Genomic DNA, 16,887 nt, shown 5'->3' on the forward strand with positions numbered 1-16,887 from the left:
TTTTTTTTTTTTTGGAGATTATACTCTTTCTATTCTTTGGTAATTCTTTAGAAATGACAGAATGCATGCATAACTTATTAGTGACTAAAGTTAATATTGTTCTCCTCCTTCCAAACACTGTAAGGGCTTTTAGTTCCATTCCTCACTGTGCCCTCTCCCAATTTATTTGCTGTTAAGTATTTTGATTTTTTTTTTTAAGTTTTTCTTTCCCCTTTAAACTCCATTTTATGGTATTATTGTTGTTTTATATATTCAGTGTTTAGATTTACTACTTTCTGTGCTCTTTGTTTATTCCTTTTTATATCTCATACCTTCCATCTGAGATCTTTTTCCTCTTGCATGTGCTGTGTTCTTTAGCATTTACTTTACTAAGAGTGTGCCGATAACAAACTTTTAGTTTTTTAAATTATTTTAAGTGGCTTTATTTTACATTCATTCATTCATTATTTTTTTTTTTAAATTGTGCTTTAGGTGGAAGTTTATAGAGCAGATTAGTTTCTCATTAAACAGTTAACGCACAAATGGTTTTGTGACCTTGGTTGCCAACCCCACAATGTGTCAACACTCTCCCTTTCTTGACCTTGGGTTTCCCATTTCCATTTGTCCAGTTTTCCTGTCCCTTCCTGCCTTCTTGTCTTTGCTTTTGGGCTAGTGTGCCCATTTAGTCTTGCATACATAGTTGAACTACATGTGTTATTGTTTGTGTTTTAGGCCTGTCTAATCTTTGGCTGAAAGGTGAACCTCAGGAGTGACTTCAGTACTGAGTTAAAAGGGTATCTGGGGGCCACACTCTCAAGATTTCTCTATCTTTGTCAGACTAGTAAGTCTGGTCTTTTTTTGTGAGTTTCATCTTTGTTCTGTATTTTTCTCCCGTTCTGTTTGGGACTCTCTGTTGTGATCCCTGTCAGAGCTGTTGGTGGTGTTAGCCGGGCACCGTCTAGTTGTTCTGGACTCAGTCTGGTGGAGGCTGTGGTGGTTGTGGTCCTTGCCTTCATTCTTAAAAGACCTTTTTGCTGGATATAGAATTGGAATTCTTGGTTTGAAGTTGTTTTTTCTCTTAACCTTGAAGTTATTCTACTGTCTTTTGGCTTTCTCTGTGGATAATGAGAAGTCAGCCGAAAGTCTAACAACTGTCACTTCTGAATGCAGTCTATGTTTTCTTTCTGGATGCTCCTAAGAATTTCTGTTTATCTTTGGTATTCTGCATTTTCACTGTGATGTGGGCTTTGTGAATTTCTTTTTATTTTTTCTGCTTGGGATTATTTGGGCTTCTTAAATCAACGGGTTAGTGTTTTTCACTGGTTCTGGAAAACTCAGACATTATCTTTTCAAAAATCGCCTCTGTCCCAGTCTCTTTCTCTTTCGCCTCTGGTGATGAGAGCTTAGCTGCTAACCGAAAGATCAGCAGTTTGAATCTGCCAGCCGCTCCTTGGAAACCCTATGGGGCAGTTCTCCTCTGTCCTGTAGGGACGCTGTGAATCAAAATCGACTCGATGGCACCAGGTTTTTTTTAAAGATGCCAGTTAGATATTTGTTAGACTTTCTTACTTAATTCTCCTCATCTGTTACCTCTCTTTCATATTTTCTATCCCTTCGCCTCTTTGTGTTACATTCTGAATAATCTCTTTAGCTGTAACTTCCAGTTTACTGATTTTTTTCCAACTGTGTCTATTCTGCTGTTAAATCTGTCCATTGAGTTTTAAAATTTCACTTTATTATATTTTTTATTCGTTGTTGTCAGCATAAATGTTGATCCTGGTACTTACCCCACCATATTACCAGAAATGTCAAATACTGAAGTCATAATCTAATCTCACCAAACTTGGCCCTTGCACTTGTATACCCTGTGTTAGATTAACATCACCATGTTTTTAGTCATTCTAATTTGAAACTTCAACACTATTTTTTACTCTGTTTCCCTTTCTCTGTCTACTTAGTTCTCTATTCCTATTGTTTTTGTTTCTATAAAGTCTCTTATATTTGCCCCCTCCTCTCCTTACTGCTGCTGCACTAATTCAGGCATTCATTACCTCTCTTAGACTTGTTTTTGGGCTCCCTATTCCCGAGCAATTTATATATTGTTCTTAGTTTAACCTTCCTGAAGCAGACCTCTCTGATCATGTCACATTCCTCCTCCAGAACCCTGCCTAGGGAATGGTCTAAACTCCTTAGCCTAGCATGATCTTAGCCTCTCCAAAATTTCTGCTTTAGTATTCACTGCTTCCCTGTTCCTTTGTTCATGACCCTCTCTTTCTCTCTGACTGCCTTTGATCATATCTTCCCTCTTATTGCTTTTCATCCCACCTTGCCGTTCTCTCACATACATATCTTATTTCTTCAGGACCAAACCAAACTTTGCCTTGATCCTTCCTTCACTGAACTCTGTACTACTTTATTTTGACCTTTTCTTGTGGCAATTTTTGCTTTCTATTCTGATTTCATGATTCTTTGTAAATGTTTTATGTCTTCTGTTGATACATATTCATTGAGGGCAGGATCTATATCTGAGTCTTTTTATATGTCATGTCATGCAAAGGCACTTTCAGTGAAATAGATTAATAAATGATTTTTTCCCACCCTCACTCACCTATTCAAAGATCTATTCTTTCACTTACTTTTTTCTTCATGGGCTGCTCTGTGTAGTCGGAATGCTAGCCTTGCTGATTGTTTGAGTCTAACCTGATGATTCTTAAAATTTTGTGTGATCAAGAGGGGTGGGTTACAGATCCATTTGAAAAAATTGTTGCAGTGACTTATAGAGTTTGTATTATTTTTTCTTAGAACTGATTACCACTTACAGCATAGAGAGCTTCTTATCAGACGAGATTAGGGTCATTGACATTTGGTTGGTTAATAGAAATAGTCAAGTGGGGAATGATAAAAAAATAATTTATATATGTCTCTAATATTTTAATTAAAAACATAAAAGTGTACATTCACTTGCCAGTCTTTTGATCTGGTATCAAGGCCTTTTTAAAAAGTTACTGGTCTGTTGATAGAGGAGTTCTTGTAAGTCTCCCTCATAATATGTCACTTACGTTTTCCTTGTATGTTTGGAGTCATCCAAGTGCATATTCCTTATAGGTTGAAATGTATTCTCTATCTTTTACAGCTGTCTTGCCCAAACATAATCGACAGTAGTTTTTTTTTTTTTTTTTTTAGTAATTCACCTTTCTCTAGTCTTCAGAGATATTCAACTAAGTTTTCATAGACACAACTCTTCTTTTTTACGTTTGTATTTCATTGGTTTGATTGTATTTAATTAAAAAGTAAGGGTTTGAGAACAACTGCATTGACTTCTGGTATGTGTATAGCTCAGCTTACGGGAACAGCAGTTGTGTTAGAGAGTCACTTACTAGCCACCAGTTGTGCAGTTGTCATGAACATCAGTATGTTTTACAGAGGAATTGGAGAGTGCCACTTCATCTAGAGAGTTGGTAAGTAAAGTCCAGTTAAGATTAATCAACTGTACAAGATTAACAGGTCTGTCTACTCTAGAGGAGAAGGGAAAAGTCAGAAGTATACCTTTTTAACTCAAACTTATAAGAAAAAATTAGCTTCAGGAAAAAAGAGATAATCCAGAAAGAAAGTTACTAGGAAAAAGATTTTGAGGGACTGGAGGAAAGTCAATATCAAGAGGGATTATACTTTAGTGCTTCAATTCTGATATTAGAAATGAACCAGGTCTGTTGTCTAATACAAATTTAAATTAAAACTTCAACTTATGTAACATCTTGAATTTGTAAGATTCTATATCAGTTAAGGTATAGGCCCTTACTTTTTCTTAAAGGGCTGGATAGTAAATATTTTAGGCAACTCTATCACTGTTGCACAAAAACATCCATAAATAATACATAAACAAATGGTCATGTCTATATTCCAGTTAGACAGGCAGCCTGTTTTTATATAAAATTCCAGAACAGGCAAAACTAGCTTACAGCTATGTATTTCACTTAAATTTTTTGGGTGGGCCATTAGTTCTAGAACTAAAAGAAGGGGTGAATGGATCCTGTGGGACAGTTAACAATCTCTACCATAAATCTTACTCTAAATACGCAGTGCACGTCAGTCAGTCTAACCCATTACAGTTGTGTTAAGATCCAGTTATCAGGGCCTGTTGCATATAAAATTCATAATAGATTTTAAAAAGCAGTCAGTAGGATTAAATCTCAAGTAAGAGCTACCTTAGATAGTCATTAATAAAGAAAATTCTTAAAACCAATGATCAGTTTTGTTGATATCCAGAATTTCCCGAAGATTTGTTAATTCTTTCAAATTATGAACCTTGCTTTGTTTCTTCCTAATCTTACCTACAAGACCATTTTTCTGTCACTACCAAAAGCAAGCATGTTAAAGAATTATGAAATTCCATAGCCTAAGAGGCCCTCCAGAGTCTATCTAGGTCTTTTTCCATCCTTTTTGTAAACTGTTTTATTGTACAGACTTCTATTATTAAACTTTTTCAACGTCCCCAACTCCTGTGATCATTTTATACCACGGTCAACTTACCCTTACATTCAGGAAATTTTCTAACTAACCTTCAATTCCTCCTTTATTCACTTTTCCCTCAGAGGAATTTTTTTCTTGACTCGTGGTTAAACAGGGAAGTATTTCAGCAGTTGTCTTTTTTTCTTTATAGTGATTTATATATTTTAAAAAAAGTCATGATGGAAAAGCCTAAAATAAGACCTATGAGTCAAATACCAGAGTCCACTTCATGTTTTAATCACCATCTTCATCAATACTAATAATCTTCCCAATGAATATTGCTATTAATAAGAATAATGAACATCATTTACTTATTAGATGCACACAAAGTGTCCAACACTGTGTTCTTTGCCTTGTCGTGGATGATCACATTTCCATTTTCACAACAACCCTGTAGGAAGATACTATGCCCATTTCTCCAGATGAGCAGACCTAGGCCCAAGACAGGTTAAACCTGCCCAAGGTCTCAAGGTGGCAGAACTGGGACTTGAGTCCATTTCTGTTTGACCTTCAAACACTTGTTCTTTCCACTGAACAGTGTTGAATCCGTGAGAAGTTTTAAGCTCGGAGGTGAAAAAATAATGTCATGTCTTCATCCTGATATTCTTTGTGCTCACTACATAGCTCTGCTCCAAAGTAAAGGGTTCTTTTTAGTACTTAAGTGTTCCTTGTTTTGATTCTTTCTAATCTTGTCTGGTATTTATCTTATCTTGATTTCTTTTATCCTGAAGTATTCTGACTTTGCCACAATTCTTACCTATTTTCAAAGAATAGGTCAGCCTCTCTTATTATAGTTTTCTTTTTTCTTCATTACTTGATTTTTGTTTTTCTTTTTGCTTTGAATGACATCTTTCTATATGATCTTTCATTCTTTCTTTCTCTCTGTGTCCTTGAGCCTGCATTTGCATTAAATCCAAATGACCTTCCCTGCCTACCTCCTCCTCTAATATTCCTCTGCCCCTCCTCTGCTTCCTCTTTGCATTTCTTCTTGTTCCCTGACCATAAGAACATCTCTTGTAAATAGTGCATTAAATACTTTACCTCCCCAAGGGACTTGTGAGGATTAATTAGCTGATGTCTATAAAATGGCTGGGAACGTAAAGTACTACTCCCGGGTAGTTCTTTGTGATAGTCTTATTGCTTTTAAAATTCAGTGGCTTCTTCTGTCCTCCAAGCTGTTTTTTGTGTCATTATTCCCATTCCACCTGTGTACTCTTTAAGTGTTTCTATCTCATTGTGAAATGCTTTATGAGCTCTACTTGAAAGATGTTTCATATAAATAAATTTTATTGGAAGAAATGAAATTGTTTTCTTTTGTTGCAGAAAGAAAGGATTTGATATTAAATGGGTAGATGATACACATGCCCTAGGAATATTCTCCAGTCCAGTTACAGGTATTCACCCAACGGATTTCAGTATTCCTTTCTTATTACACATTTTTTCTTGCTACCTGTTTTTATTTCCTTCCTGTTCCTTCCAGTTGGTATTTTATTCAGCCAGTATAGGTAGTTGGGCAGATTCCGTTTTTTGAGGAGTGGTGCTTTGGTTCCCGCTTGCTTCACCTCTCCCTTTTCGCCTTAATCCAATGGTATTCAGAGAGATAGTCAACTCCTTTCAAGGTTATTTGCACTCATAACTGTTAGTCATTTTGCTGCATAAAGAGATTAAGAATAGAGGCTTAAGAAGCTAGTGGGGCTAAGTCTTACAATATTTGTCATTTTTTTCCCACAGACAAATGAATTTGAAGTAGCCCTTTAACCTGTCCAGTAAGAGATTATAGTAGCTACTCTCTGAATATATGGTTGGGCCTTTTCACATATATCATTGGCCTCATGATGAATCTGATGCAGAAGCATTCAAAGAAATTAGAGATGGTGGTTCCTGTCTGAACCATCTAGAATAGAAGTCTGCAAACTTTTTCTGTAAAGGGCCAGACAGTATTTTAGGCATTGTGGGCCATAAGCTCTCTGTCACAACTGCTTAATTCTGCCAGCGTAGCAAGAAAGTAGCCACAGAAAATATACAAACTAATGGGCATGGCTCTGTTTCAGTAAAACTTTATTTACAAAAGCAGGTGACTGGCTGGATTTGGTCTGAGAGCCATAGTTTGCTGACCCCTGATTTAAAATAATCACTGCCAAGTTGTCCCTTAATGGATTTCCTAAAGCATACCATCTCTTTTGTCTGTCATGAAAGCAACAAACCAAAAAACCTGTAACTTTTAGGAAGTTCTTTCTAAGAGATAGCCCTGAATTTTCCTTTGCACTACTCCACTTCATGTCTGCTACTTCCTTATGTTCATCCCTCTTTGCAGCTCGTGATGCTCTGGGCAGTAAGCATACCATGGTGAAGATTCGGCCCTTGTCACAGGCCACAAGAGCAGCCAAGGCCAAAGCCAGAGCTTATGCCGGTGAGGCTGTAATCTCTGCGGTTTTTTCTTGATGGTGATGATGTTATTTTTCCAGGAGTTGCATAGCATCCAGAGTTCTAAAGATATCCACTTTTAGTTTTATTATTAGAAGTATTTTTTTTAACCAAACAAAAAAAAAAAGGAAAGGAAAAAGGCCATGTTAGACATAGGGCATCTGAGCAGTCACTTAGAGAGTGGCAGATACTAGCTGCAAGCAATGCAGCAGCCAGTTTCTGATGACATTTCTACCTAGTTTACCTCCCTCCCTCCTTATATCTTTGAGGAGTGCTAGTTCTAGGTGAGGAAACCCTGGTGGCGCAATGTGTAAGCGCTCAGGCTGTTAAGCAAAAGGTTGGCAGTTCAAATCCACCAGGTGCTCCTTGGAAACTGTATGGGGCAGTTCTACTCTGTCCTACAAGGTCACTATGAGTTGGAATCGACTCGATGGCAACGGGTTTGGTTTGGTTTTAGTTCTAGGTGGAATTATGTTGAGCTGTGTGGTAGAGTCACTGTAAGAAACTGTGTTCATGCAGATAATGAAGCCAGAGTTGTTTGTGCTTTGCCATGTTAATTTCCTCTGATTGTCATCTGTCAGGCTTGTATTAATTACTGCTGATGCAGCCCTTGTTAGTCTATTTTGTATGTTAATTACTGAGTTAAATCACTTGGATCCAGAGTGCTTTCTCTTCCTTTCTCCCATTCAGAATTCCTCCAGCCAGCAAAGGAGCGTCCTGAGACTTCAGCAGCCCTAGCTAGAAGGTTAGTTATCAGTGCCCTTGGAGTTCGAAGTAAGCAGAGTAAAACAGAACGGGAAGCAGAACTCAAGAAACTGCAAGAAGCCCGGGGTGAGTTAAAGTGATTGCCTTCTCTAGTCCCTTTAGAATTTCACTGTAAGGCACATATGGGAAAAAAGTGAATGAAGCCTGTCGTTTAGGTACCCATATGCTCTACCCCTCCCTTATCACCTTTATCCACTGGTATTTGGAGGGATACTCAACTCTTTTCAAGGTTATTTGTCAAGGTTATTTTGTCGTTTCCATTTCCTAGAAGCCTCTCAAGTGTATTGAAATTGTTTTCATGCTTTGTATGCAGGAGGAAGACATTTCAGGATTTGTGTGTCTGTTCCACACACCAAGGTGTCCTCATCCAAGCTCCTACTGTTGTTTCCCAAGAGATAGGTTTGGGCTTCTCAGCTTATCCATGACTTTTTCTACAGTTTTTGCTTCTAATTCTGAAGCAAAAAACCTGTGAAGACCTAATAGCCTCCTAGGCAGAAAACATTATTTGTTGTGGTTTTACCGGGCCATGATATTATCAAATGGTTTAGATCTTAGGTAGGAGACAAACTAAGGAAAAGCCAGCAACTGACACTGGTGATGATAATCGTAGGAAGTTGTTGTTTTTTTTTTTTTTTCCTTTTAAGACAGCCTTGTGTGGCTCCATTAGAGTACATCTAGATTTCACCTGCTTTCTGATAATTTACCAGAAGCTAAGAGTTCTCAGAAAATATTTCCACTGATCCACAAGCAGGATTTTTCTTTCCCCATAGTTTAGAGTTGAAGTGAAAATCTGTCTCTCCCCTTTAGAGGCTGTTGACTTGTTTGTAAAGGCTTGGGGCTTGGGCTTGGCACTTAAGTACTTTTTATCAACCTTCAGGTTTTAGACAGTCTCATTGCCTTAGCCCATGATCTGTGGAATCTGTGAAGGCAGTTTAATCTGAAAATTCCACTTACCGAAAAGTAACTTCATTTTTCCATTAAACGAATTGAAGTTTCAAACTCCTTGTTTATTGCCGGTCTAACAAGGCCATTAATACTTCCTGTCCACTCTCCTTTGGTGATAGCAGGCAGCTTGCAGGCTTTCATCTGCACTGGCCAGATAACTAGTGACAGAGTGTGTCATGGCAGGTGCTGGGAGTTTCATGAGTTGAACTCAACTAATTTTTGAAACCTTAATGATGAGTTTTGATTTTTCCAATGTATTATTCACTCAGAAGCCTCTTACAGACTATAGAAACAGGAGAGGATTCCTCTGGTTTTTATAGATTGCAATAACAGAAAAGTCTGTAGGAGAATGTGTGATGTCCTTAACCCTTTATTAAATGATTATCATCTGAGGAAAATAATTTCTCTGTGATAACCACAATTATCTCAAAAGATCAGTAGAGGGTAGATAACAGCAGTATCTATAAAAGTAGGTGTGATTCCTTTTGTAATGCATCATGTTTCCCTATGGATTAATGTCACCTGTATCTCTGCAGATACTGCAGCAACTGTTTTGCGTGAGTATCATCTGAGTATTCCCCTATGTTTCTCTGTAGCACGTCAGTATGCAGCTCCACTTGCAATATTTGTTTTAAATGCCCAGCTATACAAAGAACATTTCAGTGATGCAATTAAATGAGGCTGTTGGCTAAGGGGTTATTCTGTTACTGACTTTTTTAATGAAGGCCTTTATTTGTGAATAGAGACCCACTGTGATAAGTTTTTCCTGTCCAGCGATGCTGAGGCTGTGCAGATTCTGAAGGACTCTTCCTTTATTATGCCTCAGAGCTTACCCATTCTTCATATCTGAGAGAATACCTATGGAAAAATTCCTGAAGTATCTCTGGCTTCTTTCTATATTGAGCAAATAGTCTTGTATTTGCCTGCATGGAGCCCAGTGCTTCTCACTTCAAGATTGTTTTCATGTTGAAATTAAAAATAGTAGTTAGGTATTAAGCAGAACAGATATTTTTGTTCCAAATATTTTCTTCTTCCACTGGTGGGAGGGATCAGTACAACATAGTGAATAGCATTATAGGTGCTGGAACCAGGCTGCATAGGTCCAAATCTTAGCTCTGCCATTTACTGGCCCTGTGATTTTGGGCAAATTAGTCTTTCCAGGGCCCCGTCTCCTCATCCGTAAGATGGAAATAAAGTGAGATAATCCACGAAAGATACTTACCATCTTCAGAAACCATAGGATTTCTGTCCCTCCTGTTTTTATAGGCCTATGGTAAGTATTTCAACTCATAGCAACCCTTGAAGGAGCCCTGGTGGCGCAGTGGTTAAGAGCTCTGGTGGGAATTGACTTGATGGCAACCGGTTGGTTGTGTTTTTTTTTTTTTTTTTTTGGTTTTATGGTAAGTATGTGTTAAATGTTAGCTACTGTCGTTTTTATTAGTAATATTAGCAATAACCTTATATGGTGAGTCCAGCACAGATTCCACTGTATACTTTTTGATATAACTCTTTTTATTTTAAAATCCGTATGATACTCTGTCAACTGAATTTGGTGTTCACTGAGCACCGTTGTGTTCCCTATCTAGAAGAATAGAGAAGTGGTAAGATTTTGTCCTCTCCTTAAGACTTTCATTTTAGTAGGGATGTCTGCCTTGAGTAAGGTAGAAAATATGAACCTCTGTTAGGTATTTTAAGCAACTGTTTCTCCTCATTTCAGTTCTGAAGATTGTAAAATTAAGAGCTATAAAAACGTTTTTGTTGATTAAAGGAACTGGGAGGAAACTAACGTTTATTGGGCACCTACTTTGTGCCCAGGCAGTGTAACGTGTTATGATGCTATTGTGTTACAACTCTGTGATTGATGGTATTGTCTCCAGTTTAGAGCTGGCCCAGAGAAGTTAGGTAACTGGCCTAAGGTCACCCAGCTGGCAAGTTGAGAGGAGGCATTTGAACCTACACCTCTCTAATTAAAACTCATGCTCCTCCTAGATTCATAGTCCCTCTTGAAAGACTTTATGGGTCAATAAACACTTTTTCCCCAGGAAAAAAAGAATTATAAAATTTTTTAAGGTCTCTAAGAATGAAACCTGACAGGCTTCTTTTTTAGTTATCTGTATCAGTGTTTAGCAGCTTTCACCCTCAGAAAATTTTTCCTTAGGTGTAACTTAGATCTGCATGATAGATTAAACCAGCTCCTCTTCTTTTTTCCTCAGTAGCTATAGAGAACATCTGGATACCACTCTGTTCTTAACTGTAAAGATCAAGGGAAGATCATTCAAGAATGAGGGAATCTGGGTTCGAATGGAGTGTTTGCCATTAACTAGCTGTGTGGCCGTGGGCAAGTCACTTCTACTTCTTTGTGCCCCAGTTTTCAACAAAGTAATGTTTGACCTACCTAGCTGTAGAATTGTGTGAGCACAACATAAGTTAACGTGTAAAAATGTTTAGAAAACTGCTTTACAAATTCAGGATACTGTTGTTATATAACTCTTGGGAATTTAGTGTTCGTTATGATAATATGAGCCAGAAATGACAAATATGTGTTATGTACTGCTGTTCCCCCATCCATTGTCCATGGCAGGCATTGCTCATCAGATGTTCTTTCTTCATTTTGACATGACTGTTGTCAGTTGATCAGAATTAGCATGGGGATTAAAACCTATCTACCATAGGTACTTTTATTAATAATACTATATAATAGTCTCCCAGCCTTTTTGTCTTCCATTTGAAGAATTATGGTATCTGGCACCATGCCTGGTGCATTAAAAGGTACTCAATACATGTTCACTGAGTGAATACATGAATGATATGGTTACTTTAACTCTTCTTCATAAATCTTCTTTCATCACCTTTTGATTTCATTCACGGCTCTATGAGTCCTCCGTGTTTTTCTTTATAAAGCCCAGAGAGTTGAACAGTACCTATAAAATCCTCCTAATTCATGAGTTTGGAATATGTGATTTTGTGTTTTAAATACTTCCTGGTAGGTTACGCCAGCCTTTGATCTTCTTAGCTTTTTAATGAGAAGTCTGTGCTTTAGTCCTTAAAAGGAGATTGAGAAATTAAAGCTATTCTGAGAATTGAGAAAAAGAAAGTACCCAAATCATTCCTGTATATATAAGGAGGAAGAGAGCTTTAGTACCTGGTCCCTGTGCATCAGGAGAGTATCTTCATTCAGCCGACTCCTAACAGATTGGAGCTATACTAAGGGTAGGAAATGAAAGTGTGGCTCATTCCTGAGTGCTTTTTGTTTGACTTAACATGTATTTTAAACCAGTGAGTCACACTAAATGATAAAATCTTATTTTAAAGACCAAACTCAGGAATACAAGTAAAATTTTCCCATATTTCACTTATTCAAAACCCTTGATTCCCACCTAAAATTGGAGGTAAATATCATTACCACAGAATAAGCTACCCTCTCATTTTCAAAGCCTGCTATAGTTTTACTTAATAACTTATTTTCATTTTCCTCTTGGGGATAGGCGATTAATTGGCTGTTTCTAAAGGGCCATCTTTTGGTTCATAGGCCCAAAAGGCATAGTAAGTAAACAGTAACTTGGTTACCTACTTTGATTAATTAAATCACTAAGAACTTACAAGTAAAATTGTCTATGTAGGATCTGCAGAGTCAACTGTAATAAAAGAAAATTTAATCACAACTGCTACCTTCTGAAATCCTTTTTAGCTATTCTGTCATTCTGCCTTAAAGGGCAGTAATGCATCGCCAACTCATAATCTAGGTCTTTTGGCATTTTCTTGGTGTCTTTTCTCGCCTGGTGTGTAAAGTTCACTTCATTTCTAACCACATTTTCTTCTGTTTTAATGTGATATTTTTCTCTGAGATGCAGTAGTTATCCCTTTTTTGGTGTTGGCTGCTGTTTAATAAATTTACATCCCTCACTTGGATCAGAAATGATAACTAGAATTAACTGACCAGTCACCAACTCTTGCTAAGTAAATAGTACATAGTTCTTTTATTGACTTCAGTACATTGGTAATCATTCCACTCTCCAGAGTTAAATGCCCCCTTGTCACTTACGTGATCCAGACTATATTTTCCCAGTATACTGATGATTATATAAATACTTGGTAAATCTAAAACCTTGCTAAAATTAAGAGGTTGCTTTTATTATTTCTCCTTGATCTACCAGGTCTGTCACTCCATAAAAGACGGCAATTAGATTAGTTTGACCAGACTTGTTCTTAACAAAACATGTTGATTAATTCTCTTTAGGTGGTTACAAATGGATTTTATGATTTATCCCCAATTATTTTCTTAGGTGTAGAAGTAAAATTTGAAAGTCTTTAATCTGCAGGATCATCCGTATTATTATTATTATTATTTTTTAATGTGACACTTAACTGGCCCTTTTTCAATCTCACTTTCCTTTCTCTCAGTGAGAAGCGGTGGCTGACCACGCTGAGATTTCAATCAACTCGTTTATTATAGTCTTTTCTGTCAATTTATTATTATACCAGAAATAAAGTCTTCAGGGCCAGCTTATGTGAATGTTTTAGATTAATCATTTCATGCTAATTTGATTCTTCCTTAATTCCTTGCCCTTACAACTGCTGTTTGGACTTTCTCTTTACTTAGTTTAATGGTTGGAGGTAAAGGTAATACGAGCTTTTGTCATGCAGTCTGTCAGCTATTATCAGCTTTCCTTTCTGTCTAATAAAGAGACAACATGCTTCTTTATCTTTCTGTCGATACTTTTTTTCCTTTTCTTTGTAGATATTTTCAAATTGTATTTTAAGATGTCAAGATAGTGTAAAGTATGCTGGTTTAAGAATTAAGGCCCTGGATTCCAGCTTCAGTTCTTTCTCTGATTATGTAGTAACCTTAGCCAAGTCACTTAATCTCTCAAAGCTTCTGTTTACTGTTCTTTAGAATGAAGAAATTATTTTTAAGTTCCACCCTAACCTGTATTTCTCTGTTCTATTCATGTTCAGTGTTTCTAAATTTATGCCTCACATTTCCACTATTTCTTTGTGTTTCTCAATTTGTCTCTACTCTTACTAGTTTTCTCATATGGTTTACCACCAGAATTTTCCTCTTACTAAATATGTTTTATAATACAAATGTACATTCTCTTACTGGAAAACATTTGGGACAGAAATGTTTCAGGATTCTGAACTTTTCAGATTTTAGAAAGGTAACATGGTATCTATACTGTATGTTTCATAACCACGCATGGGGTCAAAATCAAACACACTAATATTTCTGCAGCAGTGTGCATGACTCTTCATATTGAGTGGGATATATAAAGATCAGAAACAGCCTTGTATCCTTTCAGGTTAGATTTGCCACCACATGAGTTTTGGCCCTCAAAATAAAGGAAAAACAACAACAACTTTGTTTTCAGACCTCAGAATTATTTTGATTTTGCAATTGTGGATTATGGGCCAGGCATTATATTTGTCTACTGCTCTTGAATTTCTTTGCCTTTTATACCACTTCTACATTACCTTTCTAATTTAAGTGTCTGAGCTTATTGAAAAATTTGAGTTCTAAAAATTCACTTTTCTGAATTCTTCACGTTTTCTTGGAATCCAGAACCAGTTTCTGATCACTTTCCTCCAAGGTTGCCTTTGCCTTTAGATTCCTTCCTACCTTCTCCCTGTTGGTAAGAACTAAACCACAGTGCTTCCTAAGTAATCCTGGAGTCCTTTAGACAAGCCAGTTATCCTTAGTGCCATCTACCAGGGAATACCAACCCAGTGCAAGCTGAGTCACAGGGCACTGTATGCCTTAGTCATTTTGAAATTTGCTGACCCCCAGTTTTTGCCTCTTGTAACCTTGCTGCTATATTCAGACAATGCCACAAGATGGTGCCCAAATAGCAGCAAATTTCTCTTTCTTGCATTTCCAAGTGCCAGTCAGCTTTCTAATCAAGTTCTTTACCCTTAAAGTGCAGTCAGATATAGGAATTTTGTAAGAGATTCTGCTGATTTGGAAGGGTGTCAAAATAGCAAGTGTTAACTCTAAACTCACCTTGATTTCTGTAATCCCTCTGGTTTATGACTTGAAAAATCTTATACAAATATTATCAATCTTAAACAATAGCCCTTGGAAGGAAGTACTAAGGCTTATCACCTCCATTTTATGGTATCATGATAAATGACTGACCATGAAATTAGAACTGGTATTTCTGGCACCTAATGAAGTGCTTCAGTCACCAAACCTTGTATGGTCTTTATTTTCTCAAATCTTGATCAAAGTGTCAAATAGAAAACCAACCTTCTATATTAAAAATTGAAGATCATATTGCCCAGATTTGTACTTTTTTTTAATAAGAAATAGTCCTTAGTTCTCCTCCATTATATGTGGTCATTTTTCTGTGTTGGAATTATATATTCTAGAAGATTCTGGCTTCTGAAAGTGCTCTGAGATTTCAGTGCTCTTAAATTCAGTTTGCCTCTGAAATATTTTTTTCAGTAAGGTTATAGTAGGGAAATATGACTGAAGCTTAGTGGCTATCATTTCCATTTGAGTAAAAGGGTAGAAGAAGAATATTGAAACATATTCTTGATCCCTGTTGGAATATTTGTAAGGGTCAGTAAACTGGGAGTAAGGAATAATTATATTGAAGCAATAAACATAGTTGAGAAGCAGAATTAAAAGAAACACATATCAACAAGACTAGAATTTGGGTACTGCTAGATTCTGACTTACTCCATGTATTTTTTATTTCTATTAGCCTCATATCTTTTATTATTATGTAGTAATAAATGTAAATACTTATAGTGGTGTTGTTTCTGCTTTAAAAGCACTTGGAAAGTTAAAGGTAATAACTCTTGGAATCAGGTGAGAGAAGACCAGGAGACCCACCTGTGTCGTGATTAAAATCTGCTTTGACATTTGGATTAAGGGAAAGTCACTGGTTACATGAAATAGTCAACCACTTTAACACTGCCCTTATTTGCAGAGAGAAAGCGGTTGGAAGCCAAGCAACGGGAAGACATCTGGGAAGGCAGAGACCAATCTGCTGTTTGAACATCACTCAACGAAAGGGATAATTCTGTGAATTCAGAAAATGTTTCCCATAGTCTTCAGATAAGAGGATCCTTCCAGAGTTCTGTGTACATGCAGATGTGCATGTTAATGAAGCAAAGAGGTAAAGCGATCACAACAAGGACTCAGTGGGTATAGAAAGAAGATAGACTTCTGTCTGTCTTCACTCCTAAATGCAGTGCTTTGGAATCACCCTACTGTGATGGGCACAGAAGAGACCATCAACCAGGAAGAAACTTGGAAGGTGTGACTTCCAAGAGTTCCCTAGGCAGGGGTAGTTACGTTAGCCGGGTCACACTTCCAGTGTGTTTTAAGGAAATACCAAACAGAACAGAGGATTCAACCCCGCAATGATGGGAAACTGAGGCCCTGCAAAGGCAGGGCATTCCTTGGTACCTCACAGAACAGCAGTGTTGAGGGGAGGGAAGTAGTCAGTACATAGAGACAGAACAGTGTCTGGTGTACTTGGCATAAACAGAATCTAAACTGCCAGTTCCAGAACTCCAAAATTGGTGAAGTGCAGCAGATGTGGGTATTTGGACTCCAGAGTTTGTACTGAGCTGAGTGCCTGGGGCTCCTCCAGCTACACAGCATCAAGGGGACATAGCAGCTTCATTCCTGGGAGCTGTGTGCCAGTTCCAGTTTAGGCAGTAATACCGTGTTGTGAGAGGGAGACATTAAAGCCCGTTGTATGACATGTGTCACTCTGGTGTTTGTCAGTTTTTTCATTCTCACAAAGAAATAGGAGACCAGCTCTCCTCTTAATAGTTACAGTGCTGTGCGTGGGTTAAGTCGATCTGTTGCTTTATAGAACCCACTGAGCAGAGAGCTGATTATCTCTCTGTCCTGAGATCTGCTACAAAAGTGACTATCCTGGGTTTGTCAGGCATTGATATGTAGTAGCTTCTCTCCCCTTCCTGTCTTCCTGTGCCCCCCACCCCAACCTCTTGACTTTTCCCATTTCTGTCAAATCTGACATCCTGCAGAAAGCATCTGGCACACTGCATGTTCTTGGGATGATCTTTTCAGCCCGTGCCAGAGGCACTTGGCAAGGAGCACCAAACCATCCATTACAATGAAGAGCAGCCAGGATAAAATAAACACCTCTGGGCAGTGAGAGATTTCCTAAAGGACATGAACAAGTCAGAGCCATTAACTCGGGCCTTATCCATCTCATATCTGCATTCTCAGTATTTTCGGAAAGCAGTTTTGCACTGAAGAAATGGTAATGCTAGACCTTAAGATGC

General features: G+C 37.6%; 1 protein-coding gene across 10 annotated transcripts in view; it reads left to right on the forward strand.

The window, feature by feature from the left end:
* R3HCC1L (R3H domain and coiled-coil containing 1 like) overlaps positions 1–16,887 on the forward strand; it is an 88,414-nt gene extending 71,527 nt beyond the window's left edge. For 8 of the 10 annotated variants that reach the window (XM_023740633.1, XM_004370011.2, XM_023740626.1 and 5 more), the window contains 4 exons: positions 5,812–5,882; positions 6,803–6,898; positions 7,603–7,743; positions 15,555–16,338. In XM_023740633.1, the coding sequence (XP_023596401.1) occupies positions 5,812–5,882; positions 6,803–6,898; positions 7,603–7,743; positions 15,555–15,622 (376 nt within the window). In that variant the 3' untranslated portion in view covers positions 15,623–16,338. Of the gene's footprint in view, positions 1–5,811; positions 5,883–6,802; positions 6,899–7,602; positions 7,744–15,554 lie in introns of all 10 variants that reach the window. The other 2 variants (XM_023740644.1, XR_002825613.1) reach the window with 2 other exon arrangements.

Source organism: Trichechus manatus, unplaced genomic scaffold, assembly GCF_000243295.1.
Source record: "Trichechus manatus latirostris isolate Lorelei unplaced genomic scaffold, TriManLat1.0 scaffold00007, whole genome shotgun sequence".
Lineage (NCBI taxonomy): Eukaryota > Metazoa > Chordata > Mammalia > Sirenia > Trichechidae > Trichechus > Trichechus manatus.